We start from the raw sequence: 12,982 nt of genomic DNA on the forward strand, positions 1-12,982 counted from the left end.
AATGGGATTGCAGGAAATAATATAAGAAAGCACAAGTCATGTTGAAGATTGCTTTTTTCCTTAGGAAGGATTTGGACATAACAATATTCTAAAACAACTCCCAGCAATAAAAAACCAGGCTTCTGTGCATCGTATGCCTAGTTTGTTATATTTTTTATTCTGTCACATATAGAAGCCTCAAATATCAGTAACAAAATCCACACTAACTTCAAAAGGAACTTTAAATATAGAAGGTGGGATAATACTACAAGTAGAGACAGTAAAACCCTAGTGCAAAGGGATGTAGTAGCAGTCTCAAACCCATTGTTTTATGAAAACAAGATTTAGAGTTCCCATAATAAACAACAAACAACATGGGGTGATCGATCAGAGGGAAATGAACGCATAAAAGGTAGAACCTACAGCCAAGTGACCAAAATATCAAAACGAGAGAGAGAGAGAGAGAGAGGGAGGGGGAGTAATTGTACACACAGGTCCTCATAAATTCATGCCAACCTTTTCTGCTTCCATGAATTTGATCGATGAAGCTCCCATGATTATTGCCTGTGATCAGTAGGGCGGCCGGCCTGCAGCACTACCGGACCATCCGGCGTGCCCGTCCACCGGCAACTGAGGCATGTTGAGCGGCAAATTGAAGAACGGCAAGCTAGATGGGTCAGGAAACGGATTCCCAGCATTCCCGCTTCCACCAGCACCGCCACTGTTGGTCCCACCGCCACCTCCACCGCCACCGCCCGAGCCCTGGGACACGGGCGGCTGCATCTGAAGCGGCGGCGGCTCCTCGTCCTCGAGGGGGAGCCGTTCGTAAGCGACGTTGGTGAACGATGCGGCGATGACGATGACCGGCCCGGTGGCGATGAGCGCGCCCACCACGTTCCCTCCGACGACCTGCCCCTGCCCGCCGGCGAGGAAGATGGTGAGGCTGGTGGCCCCCGGCGGGGCCGGGGGCGGGAGGAAGGAGCCGGAGAGAGAGAGGATCTCGAAGCGGCCGTGAAGGGTGATGACGGCGCCCGCGGAGGCCGGCTGGCGTAGGCTGACGTTCGCGACGGTGCCGCTGCCGCTGAGGATGCAGACGCCGCGCTGGCGGCGGCGTGCGTACGTGGCGAGGCAGTCGAAGACGTCGCAGCCGCTGCCGACCTCGAGGATGTGGGCGCGGAGGGTGTTGGCACTCTCCCGGGTGATTATAACTGGGGGCTTCGGCTTATTCTTCGACCCCGGGGGGCGGCCGCGGGGGCGCCGGGCGCCGACGTCTCCCGGCCCCGTGGCCAAGGAGTTCCCGTGGGGAGCGACCAGCTCCAGGCCGCCGGAGGAGGCGGCAGGGGCGGAGTCATCGCCGCGGCCGCCTCCGGATCCACCGCCGCCGGCGGAATCGTCGGAGTCGGGGCGCTGGAGTTGGATGTCGGGGCGGTGGTGGAGGGGGCGGACAAAGCGGGAGGCAGTGCCGAGATCTAGGCCCGCCATGCCGGCATCCAAAGAAATATAGTAATTATTGGGGGGAAGAAAACGGTTGAGTTGGATTTTTTTTTTTATAAAAAAGGGGAAAAGGGTGGGTAATGAATTGAAAAAGGGCGATTTTTTTATATATATATATTTTTGGGAGGAATAAAGAAGGAGAAATAAAAGCGAAGGTGGTGGTGGTGGTGGGGGTGGGAGGTGGAATGGAACCCTATGGTGAGGGTGGAAATATAGAAAAAAAAAAGTGGAGAATGAAAAGAGGAAGGAGAACTTAAGCGAGCTTCAGATTTCAGAGAAAGGGAGAGGAGGGAGTGGGCAATGCCTAGAGGCTAGAAGTCGATGACACCAATAAAATATAAGAGAGAGGGGAGGGAGCAGGGGAGCGATATGATACGTGATATAATGTGATGGTGATGTCAAAGCTCATCAGGGTTAACATTAAATATTATTATATTAAAACTAGGTTAGAGAGGGGTTAAAGTTGGGGAGCTGTGGTTAAGAAGAAGAAAGTGGGAGGCCGGTGGCTGCGGCTGGTGGGACCCGCGTCTCGCTCTTTCTCTTGGCTAGGCTTGCTTTGGTTGGCGTGTGTGGCTAGGGTTGCATGGCCATGGTTGGTGGTACCAAAGAAAAAGCACAAGCTTGGTAGTACACCGTAGTTATTTGGATTGGAGTGACCATCCGATGGAACGGGGTCATTGGATAATTTTAGCCTTATTTGGTATGTTTGAGGTTGGACGAATCGTAACTTCATCTATAATTTGGCATATGGACTCATCTTGTGTTTTTACCATCACAACCTATGGATCACATTATTATTTTTATAGAAAATGCAAGCTTAGGCATCTAGTACAAATAATGTTTGTTTAGCATCACATCATACTCTATAACCATCAAATCAAGTTAAATTTTATTATTTCTTCTAAAAAAGTTGGATTTTGTTATTGCTTGATTATATATAATTTCATAGATTTCGCACTTTTTGGTTTATGCCATGGCAAGTGGGTATAACATTGGTTACATTGTTGCTATAAATGCTTTTCCAACAAGATAGATAAGACTCGCCCCACACGTTAACAAAGTAGATTTTAAAATAGATGTTCTTTTTTAAAAGCCATTAACCTGAGGCCATCTATTTTAATTTTCGAAGATTCATCATTGATAAACTATACTTGGATTACATTTTGTGAGTAGAAGAGATGACCTCTAAAATTATAAGGAGATCTAATAAATTGGTCATTATATTTAAGATTGTCTAGATTGATCTCCAACAAATATATATTTAAGGAGATGAAATTTTCAATTTTGTCCATGACAAGGAGATCGAGCTTGTACCTACTACCTAGCATAAACATTTAAGAGCAGAACTAAAATATTATGCTTTAATTAAGACCTGTGCTTTTATTTCATAGTTGTCCTTCGGTGCATTGTGAAGTGATCATGGGTCATAATTAATCTCAAAGTCAACATTGTGATGAACCATTATCACAATGAAAATAGCTTTATATTACATAGCAGACTTGAGCTGCATCCGATAGTGATTACCTTCACAGTGTATGCATCATCTTGTAAGATCTATTTGAACAGATTAATGCACATAGCTTGACCCATTCTTTGTCGTAACAGCGTGCCCCCTCCTTTGCCCTCCCATTCTCATCAGAACAAGATTCTTTTACATGTGGTATATTTTAATATTTAATAGCGATGATAAAGGACTACTAAACCATGGTATTAGGAGGATTCCTACGGGCTCTATTTGAGTTTAAGGGTCTCTTTGATGCTTGTTTGACCAAAAGATCACCTAACCATTTTATATTATTGTTTATCTTTGCAAAAGTAAAAGATAGACCTTCATCACCCTAACTTTCCATGCTTGAGGTTCTTTTCTTCCTCCACAAGCGGCACCAATTAAATTTCAGTAAGGATTCAACGAGTCCATCCGATCCAACCAATCATTTATTTGAATTTGCTATTGCATGGTCATGAAACACAACAGGAACAAAGTAACTTTGAGCTAACAATATTAATATGCAAATCTATGACACCTCCAACTTCTGTTGATGAGTAAACAAATGAAAAGCCTAGAATTTAAAATTCTTAAATTGTCTAGTATATATTTGGAGTAAACATTTTCTCATCTAAGTGATTAGTGTTGTAAGGTACAAGAATGCTCATTATGATGGTACGGTAATGCACAATTATGCAAGTGATGGTGATAACAGTATCTCACGATTATATAATACACAATCAAAGAAAGGATCGAGTAGAGAAATTAAGTTTGTTTTTTGAAGACCTTCACACCTTAATGGGGCCTTTCCCTTGAGGCGCCAAGCCGGCTAGGTGGGAGCCGAGTAGAGAGGCAAATTACGGAGTGCAAAAAGCACGCAAGGATCATGTGTAGTCGCTAAGGCATAGTAAGGCATGAGCCATTGTAGCGTTGTCGGCCATTAAAGCAATCGTCGCTTTCATTGGGAATGAGTTTCAGAGCTGCCTGCAAAACTCGAGTTTAGGTTGCATCTTTCACGCAAGAGAATGATTGATCTTCTTTCACGATGTCAACCATTGATTGCAAATTGCACAAATCTCAAAGCATTCTAATATTTTCTATCCATCCATTTGTACAGATCTTAAAGTGGCAATTGCGCCATCCAACAGTTAAGGTCATGAATCATTCTTTCGTGTGAAAGATACAATCATCACATATAAAACTGAAGCAGCTCTTGTTGAGAAAAAGAGCATCTACCCAATCAATATAGCCCAAAATGATTTAAAAAAGAATAATAGATAAAATAACAACAGGGTAAACTTACATGGTGCAGTTGTATGTGTATGCTTATAACAGTCCTCCAGAGATTCTAAATTTATAAGCCTGCCAATTTGGTCTTGCTTGCTTTAGGCCAATCAAATGTTTGGGGAGTACCTTGGTTAGGTGATGCTAATTACATTATCACTTGAATCTTTTGATGAAATTAGGTCCATTTAAATCTAGTCAGTCGAGACTATATACTAGATTTGATGTAGAACACTAATACCCAATTCCGACCCTTCCTTGGTTCCAAAAAAATTTAGATGATTGCAAGAGTTCTATTTTGTGATTTCGAATTGCTTATGTGATTCAAAGTAAGTTCTAATCAAGATCATAGATTATCCCGTACTAATTTGCAAATCACATGCGACCAGGTATTTCACATTTTAAATTTTTATGTTTACTTTTTAGAACTAGGACGAGTGGAAACCTTATCGAGTACCAGATTATTTGGAATGCAATCAAATTCTTGTCTTATATTTCAAGCTGTCAACACAAACCACTTTATCAATTAACTTCTTTCAAATATTGGAGAGTTTATCGTCCCGGTTAGTGGGTACCACCAGAACCTAACTCGTAAGTTAGGGTTTGAGACTTTGAATATGACAAAAAGGCCAGAATATAAATTTATAGCTCGAAAGGGGTGAAACTGTCAAAGGAACAACAAAATAGAACGAACATAAAAGTCCGTAGTTTCCCACCAGCTCTCTGACTACGAACGTCGCCTTGAGCCAGTCTTTTCCCGCTTACTCCAATCCGACCTGTATTCTGCTCTTTCCACCAATCACCCGACGCCACGTCAGCATACTGGACGTACGCATCACCTGTCGCCCTCATCGCGGTCAGCTCGCCCACAGTACGATCACCGCCTACCGCCGTACTATTCCGCTCCTCCCATTGTTCCCTTCAGCCCTGGGCCCTGACCTTTTCTTGAAGCCTGAATGCAATCACAGCTTCTGGCGGTGAGCTTAAGAAACTATCTGTCATGAAGGTGTACTTCCTTATCCATTTCCCATGTAGACATACTATCCATGTACAAACAATGGTAGCTTGCCCTCGCACTTCATCTAAGAAATTAAAAAAAAAAAGAGCCAGAAAGATAAAAAAATAAAAATAAAAGACTGGCAGTGTAGCAGTTGGATTTGGATTAGTGTTGTTTGCTGCCCATAGATTCCCTTGCTTTAAGGTTTCTAGCGACTCCTTAAGCATCTCTATTTAACTAAGATATTAATCATATGTGGTCATTTTAAAAGCATAGACAAAATGGATATGTAATGTGAAAAAATCATAGAGGTAATTGTGGAGTATAAAATTTTGATGATTAATCATCATAATTCCCATAGGTGTACATTTGTGCATGTTGATCTTCGCACCTATAAACAAAGACTAGTAAATTAAATAATGGAAGCTATATGTGAGTGGAGTTAGGGCCTTGTGGAAGTGGATGCAACATGATCCCTATTTTGTTCCTTGAAAAATGGTCATGACCAGACAAGTATGGACAGCGAGCAACCCGAGGCCATTAGCACATTGTTACCTTCACCACTTTGACCTGTTCACGAGATGCAGATGACCGGGGCCAAAGTGGTAGTTTGGTGGAAGTTTCATGGTGGATGGCTTGCATCTATTTATCACTTAAGCTTTAAGAAAGCCATTAGAAAATGGAATTATTGGTCTCGACCCTCGATGTCACTATCAAGCAATGGAATTATTGGTCTCAACCGCCGATGTCACTTTCAAGCAATGGCATAGTATGGATGTCACATTTTGACTAGTGAAGAAATCAAGTTCTCATGAAACAAGGTTGCATCAAGAGAACCATCAAGCTTTGTTTTGTGATATGGGAGTTTGGATCCTCTGCGTTTGTAGCTTTTGCATTGTAGAGTTCTGTACTATAGTAGATAGAGTCTATGTCATCCACTTTAGAGATGGACGACTCTTATTCATTCCTAGAATACAACAAGGTATCATTAGTGTGATATATAGCGCGTCATAATGATGAAGAATAGCTGCCTATCTCCAATAAGGATAACTTGGCGGCCATCCATGGTAGTATCGGACTGAACGTACGTGCAAAAGTGGCACCATAAAAGGTCCTAGGTCTTGATGTGGATGCTTGATCCCTTTATTTGAAATCTAGTCCCATTAGTATTTTCGAACAATGCATAGATGAGTCGGTCTGATGATATGGGGATTTTAAGCCAATGAAAAGTTTTCTTTATTTTATTTTCCAGTGTTAGGGCTTCACTGTCATCTCGTTTAATTACCCCTTTGGTTTTTCTGCCTTCATAATGTGACAAGTTGGCACTGTTCATCCTCTCACAAATTAGTGAATGAATAGACTTCATATAATATATGAAGTTTATAATGCTTCAAAGAAGGCATTGCTTAGTTAAACTTGGTCACTCTTCACTAGGTTTTAAATCATTCTAAATTGCTCCTGGAGCATTCAAAAATAGGTTTTAAAATAGAGCACTCGATAGTCGTGGTGATTGAAGATTTTTTAAGAAGTGCTACTTTCTTCTATGCCAAATGTCCTTTCCTTGATAAGCTATGATGTATATGGACAATTGAAATGACTAAACTTAGGGAAGTTTCTTCCATCCAATCATTCAATAATGAGAACTTTCTCAGGGCCTTAAGACACAACAATACAAAAGATAAATGCAAACCACCCTGGATGCTGGTACAGGAAAGTAACTTTTTTAGATTTTTTTTTTGAAAAATATTTTAAGTTTTAGCCACCCTGGAAAAACGCAGATTAAAAAAGAGAAGGATTGAGAAAAAAAGACTAGGTGACTACTCTGTCAACATTATTATATATCCATCAAAAGAGAAATGTCTGCTCTATAATAACAAATTTAAACATTGTGAAGTCAAATATTAGAATATGTTGCGGTCTAAGATGAAGCTACGGTTGCTTAAGATGATTGTGTGTCAGAAAACAAAATGACTGTCTAGAACCTTTATGTTAGAATTTAAAACGCATTATTAGTTTTATTATAATGCTATTATTACAGTCTATATTTTACTAGACAGTAAAGGGAAAAAGGTATATCTACAGTCTGTAGAACTAGTTTAGATTATACTACCGAAATCTTACCAAAAAGTTTATTTTTAAATGTTATCCTGGACATGGAAAAAGAAAAGATAAAGAAAAGTATAAACAAATTAACTTTTATGGATGATCTAATCTATGTACTACTATCATTGTCATTCCCGTAAAATATTTTGCAAGAATCTACGAGTGATTTACTTAAAAAGAAATCAATCTAAAGCTTGGGTTCTACTACCAAATTACCAGTTAACGTGATTGCAGTTAACTGGTATTACTCTAACGGCCGGGAGCTGTTGCATATACAAAACTTTCACCAGGAGATGTTGCTAATGATGATCAACTTACTCAATTGACTAGCATATTGTGATTATAGGCAAAACACTCAGAAGTACAAATTCTGTTCACTAAGAATGCTGTGGACCTAATAATGAATGAGGTTGCTTTTATGAATTGGATGTCTGAATTGTATGTTGGGGTTGGATACATCACACCAGCCAAAAGAGAAGGTTGAACCAAGGCTACTCTCCTTGTTAATAGGATGAGCTGGTAATGATGAAAGGTGTACATCTCATGCTAGGTCCAATTAGATCCAGTATCATTATATCTTTGGAAATATTGACAAGGATGAACCATGGAATTGGACTAATATTTGGATATTGTAGACCAAAATCTATTTGAAAATGTTGGAGATGGAGGTGGACCTTATTGAAGTGTGTCTTTTTTTTTCTCTCTTTTTCCTTGTTCTTAGAAAAGTTGGTACTTAGCTTTGGAGGTAAGGATTAGTTTTGATAGTTTGGTCCAATACTGAGCATTTTTCAATCATTACAAACACCAGATTATATATGAAGCTAGACACCCTCAAATTTCCTCTTACTAATTACTAAATGACTTTTAAGAAGAATTCATAATGGCCTCATAAGTCCTCCATTATTTTATTTCTTTTAATAAAATGGCAGGGGGATTTTCCTCTCACTTATTCTCAATATATATATACATATATATTGCCCGCTTAAGATCTTAAAGTACCATATATAGAGTGTCTAGGCGGAACAGAATGATGAGATTCCTATAGGGGAATTCAAGTCTTCTAGTTCTACTTTCCAGACATTATCATGCTTAATCTCTATTGTTTGAAGATGTTTCTAGCCAAAAATAAACATCATTAAGGCTTTAACCAACGTGCATGATGGGACATTCCAAGTGATAACCTCAAGCATTCATCATGTTCGAAATATCTTATGATCCATATGAAATAAATTATTCTACTAACATGGAACATATTCCTGCCGTAGTTTAAAACAATCATTTCTTATCCATTGAGAAAATGTTTATGGAATATGCTCTTGTCTTGTATGATTGTAACATAAGAGTGGTGGACCTCGATTGGATTTGGCAGCTCGGGTTGCATCCCAAGATGGCTTTATTCCTTTAGAAGGTCGCTTGGGGTAGGCTACCAACGAGGCTTCTACTGTCTGAGAGGGGCATGGACATCTACCTCCAGTGCCCTGAGTGTTTGACAGATGAGTCTCTTGATCATGCTATTTCCCAGTGCCACCGGGCTAGGAGGATCTGGAGGTGAGCAAGATTTTTCATGGAGCTCTGGTGCCATGCAGCGTCCTTTATGGAGAGCCTGAGACGCTCGGTGGGTGCCCCGCAGTCTAGTAGACGGTGCGGGCGACCTACACTGCATACCAGATTTGGCTCGCAAGGAACGTATGGACGTTCGGGGAGTCTAGCCCCCCTCCGGGAGTGGTGGTGGAGAGGGTGAGGCTGCTAGCTGTGGAGGTCTCTCAAGTGGACTATTCAGATAGATCTTTGATAGCTCGGAACATCTGGAGCTCTATTTCTGCTCGTAGAGTGCCCCGTACGGTGTTTTTCACCTGGGAGCCCCCACCTTCAAGTTTTCTCAAGGTTAATTTCGATGATTATGTCGCAGGGCAGCGTGAGGGGAGGGGTGGGCTTTGTGGTCAAAGGCCCTGATTTCAGGGTGATTGCTGCTGGGGACTGTTAGTTGTTTAATACTTTGGTGCCTGCGGCAGAGCTGAGAGCGGCTTGATCTGGTCTGTGCTATGTGCGGCATGCCCTGCAGGCGAGGTTGGTCCTTTTGGAGGGCGACTCTAGGACGATCATTGGGTGGATTCTACGGACTTCTAGAGGGATCGGCGACTACCACCCATTACTGAGAAATATCCAAGCCACGGTTCGGGATGGGATGGCCATTCAGGCGACGCATATCTACCAGGAGTCCAACGGGGCGGCCGACTAGGCAGCTTCATTTATTGCTGACCATTCAAGGGGATACTTATGGATGGGTGAGGCGGAGTTGCCGAGTACTCTCCGAAATTTTTGTTTTCTTTACTCTCTTGGCTGTATTCGTACACATTTGGTATGATACTTTTGTTTTTAGTAAAAAGAAAAGAAAAAAAGATTCTTTACTCCTACCTAAGGATCGCTCTGCTCCTACCTACAAGGATTTAAGAGTTTTTGGATGCCTATGTTATACATGTAACATCAATCACAGACATAAGTTGCATGCTTGAGCTTGACAATGTGTCGTTTTTGGCTATCATTCTAGCCGAAAAAGGCTACAAAGTCTTTGATCTTTCTGCAAACAGATGTTTGTCAGTTAAGATGTACAGTTTCATGAGAATATATTTCCTTTTTCACTATTCCAAGTGTTCTTCCAACCCATGTTATTCCTATCCTATTTTGGACAATGATACATCAGAGCCTTTCCTCATTTCTTCCACTTCAACAACCCCTACACCAACCCCCTACTATGCAGTCCATCTCCATTCCATCAATGACACTACTTCCCTTCCTAATTCCTATTGTAAATTCTACTACTGCTTCACTTCATCTTTCCAATCATGTTCAGACTCAACCACCTTATCCTTCTGATTGTAACTGTTCTTGTAACTGCGAATAACTCATCCCCAACAGCTTCCTCCACAGAAAGTCCACAATGCAACGTACGCAATATCCCGTTTCTCTCTATTTATCTTATGATCATTTTGCTACTCATAATAAGTTTTTCTTAGCTGCCATATCTTCCGAAACCGAGCCTCGAAATTACGCAGAAGCAGCTAAAGTACCGTACTAGAGAAAAGCTATGGCAGCTGAGATACGTGCACTAGAATCAAGACATGGACTCTTGTGCCTCTTCTTATCAATAAAAATCCAATCAAATACAAAGCAGATGGAAATCTAGAGCGTTACAAAGCATGTGTAGCTGCAAAAGGATACGCTCAAGAAAGAAAGCCTAGATTATCATGATATTTTTGCTTCTGTAGCTAAATTAGTTATCATTCGTGGCTTGCTCTTGCTGCAATACAAGGCTAGTCATTTCATCAATTCAATGCTCATAACACAAGCAAGCGTCCAGAAACTATTTGCCAAATTTTCTATTGCTCTCTTTGAAGCTGGTTTTCGACAATCACAACCTGACTATTCTTTATTTGAATATATCAAGTCATCTAAGGTGCTCTACAACTAGTTATATATTTCTAGAAGAAAGTTTTATCTCTGGAAATCTAAAATATAGTATTCTGTCTCATAATCTTCTTCTCAAGCTGAATATATATCACTCTATGGTTAACGCCACTTGTTCATTAGATAATTTGAGCTAAGATTATTCAAACACATCAGACTTGTTTGGTTCGCGAGAAAAATTTTACCGCACTGAAATATATTTTCTAAAAAGCTGATACTTGGGTCTATGACACCTAAAGGGATTTTTGCATATTTGGTTGACTATAGAAAATAACATATAAAACACATTTTTCAAAGTAACTTATATTTGACTGAGCATTCATTTTTTGGGCAAAGTTGGGTAAAATATTTGTTATGCCTTAAAATTAAATATAATATTCTCACTTACAATATTTGAAACATCAACGTTAATAGTATCAATCGAAGGAGAATATTAAGACATGAATGTCTCTACTAGAGCTTCACCGAAATTGGAATGCTTGAATTAGATCATTATCAACACCTTCATAGTCATTCCTTCTCATAATGTCCCGATAATTATTTTTAAAATAATCATTGTCAAAAGAGCATTCTGGGTTTGAAGCAGAGTTAGCTATGTGCGGTGGCTATACACATTCCAAACTTTTTGAAGAGACCAACTTTGATCCATTTTAGTAAGATCCATTTTAGTATGATCCATTTAGAATGATGGCTTAAAGATATTCTCGAAAAAATAAAAACTACTAAAATTTTCAAATCGTGGGAAAGTGACTTTTCTATATCCTACATTATGTTTTTCTTTCTCATAACATATCGAAAGTTATTCCCATCAAAATACTACTTTTCCATCTCCCAATTTTAAAATTTCTCACCAAACATGAGTTATTTTTTCATTTTTCTGTTGACTACACTTCCACTACCCCTCCTTTTCTAGTGAACTAAACGAGTCCATCATGTCTTTTCCCATGACCGAAGAGATATTCTTACCCAAGCACTTTTTTTTTTGATGTTATAGAGACCAAGGGAGTTTATCCCATTAGCCACTGGCTTTTATTGAGATAAAAGAGTTCAAAATATACAAGATATACTCTGTGATATATACAGGATGAAAGTGAGCTTTGCGAGTAAAGGATTTTACTAAACGAGAGAGAAAAACTTCCTTCTTCAACAAAGGAAGAACTCAGATCAAATTAGAAAATCGGATCCAAAAAGGATGCCTTCAATTTGTCAGGAAGCAAACAATGGAGCAGATGAATAGTTGCTGATCACTTGATGCAGATCAAAGAAACCAAATATATACATCTGCTTCAGCTCAAGGCACAAAACCACACCAGCAGAAGCAAAAACACTCAAACAAGATTCTGAGGAGATGCTGAACAACAGCTGATAAAAAAGCTCCAATCTAGTTCCAGTTCCAGAAAAGCAAAACAACAGAGCACAGCAGAAAGCATGCAGAAACAGCACAGAAGTCCAACTGCAGAGGCAGCAGGAGATGTAACTTAGCCAACATTGCCTTGGATCCTTTTCACTTTCTCTCTGCTTTCCGAAATTACAAAGTTCCTGCTGATTACCAAAGAATGACTGATTGTTAAGATTATGCAAGATCCTGCTAACCATTACAGACAAAGAGGAAGAAGCATTGAGAAAGAAACGGGAGTTCCTTTCTTTCCAGCAAATCAAAACAATGGCCACAGTTAAGATCGAGATAGCCGGCTTCACATCCTGATGAAAGTGTGAATTCCTCCAATTACACCAAAGTGCTCTAAAATCTCCTTCAGGCTCAGGTACATTGAGGAGACTATAGATCTGCTTCCAAATAGAAGACACAAAGGGATTAGTGATGAATATGTGAGAAACAGATTCAAAGGGGGCAGCCTCCAAGATACTTTCCAGTTCTTTTCATAATAAAGCCTCTAGTGTTAAGCCTGTTGAGCAAGCACAACAAGATGCAGCACTTCACTTTAGAAGGAGCTTTTAGTTTCCAAAGAGAGATAGCAAGATCCCATTTTACCCCTCTAGCATTAATAAAATTAACGATACAGTGATGCGATGGTGATCAATGGGCAAAGTCAGCACATAATTAAGCTAGCAAAGCCTGAAGCTGATTAACCTGAATAATGCCTTCTTTGCCCAGCCTTAGGTTCCAATTGCTAGATATCTATGATTAAAGAAGTGAACCACATGAGCAGATCTAA

General features: G+C 40.2%; 1 protein-coding gene across 1 annotated transcript; it reads right to left on the reverse strand.

Moving 5' to 3' along the window:
- Positions 1–203: 203 nt before the first annotated feature.
- Positions 204–1,683, reverse strand: LOC103706377 (AT-hook motif nuclear-localized protein 23-like). Its single transcript, XM_008790452.3, has one exon. It carries the CDS (start codon positions 1,459–1,461, stop codon positions 550–552), a length of 912 nt encoding a protein of 303 aa, XP_008788674.1. The 5' UTR covers positions 1,462–1,683; the 3' UTR covers positions 204–549.
- Positions 1,684–12,982: the final 11,299 nt, after the last annotated feature.

This window comes from Phoenix dactylifera, chromosome 17 (genome assembly GCF_009389715.1).
Source record: "Phoenix dactylifera cultivar Barhee BC4 chromosome 17, palm_55x_up_171113_PBpolish2nd_filt_p, whole genome shotgun sequence".
NCBI classification, from domain to species: domain Eukaryota; kingdom Viridiplantae; phylum Streptophyta; class Magnoliopsida; order Arecales; family Arecaceae; genus Phoenix; species Phoenix dactylifera.

Coding starts and splice junctions, on each gene's coding strand:
- LOC103706377 (XM_008790452.3), bottom strand. CDS start 1,461: ATGGCGGGCCTAGATCTCGGCACTGCCTCCCGCTTTGTCCGCCCCCTC.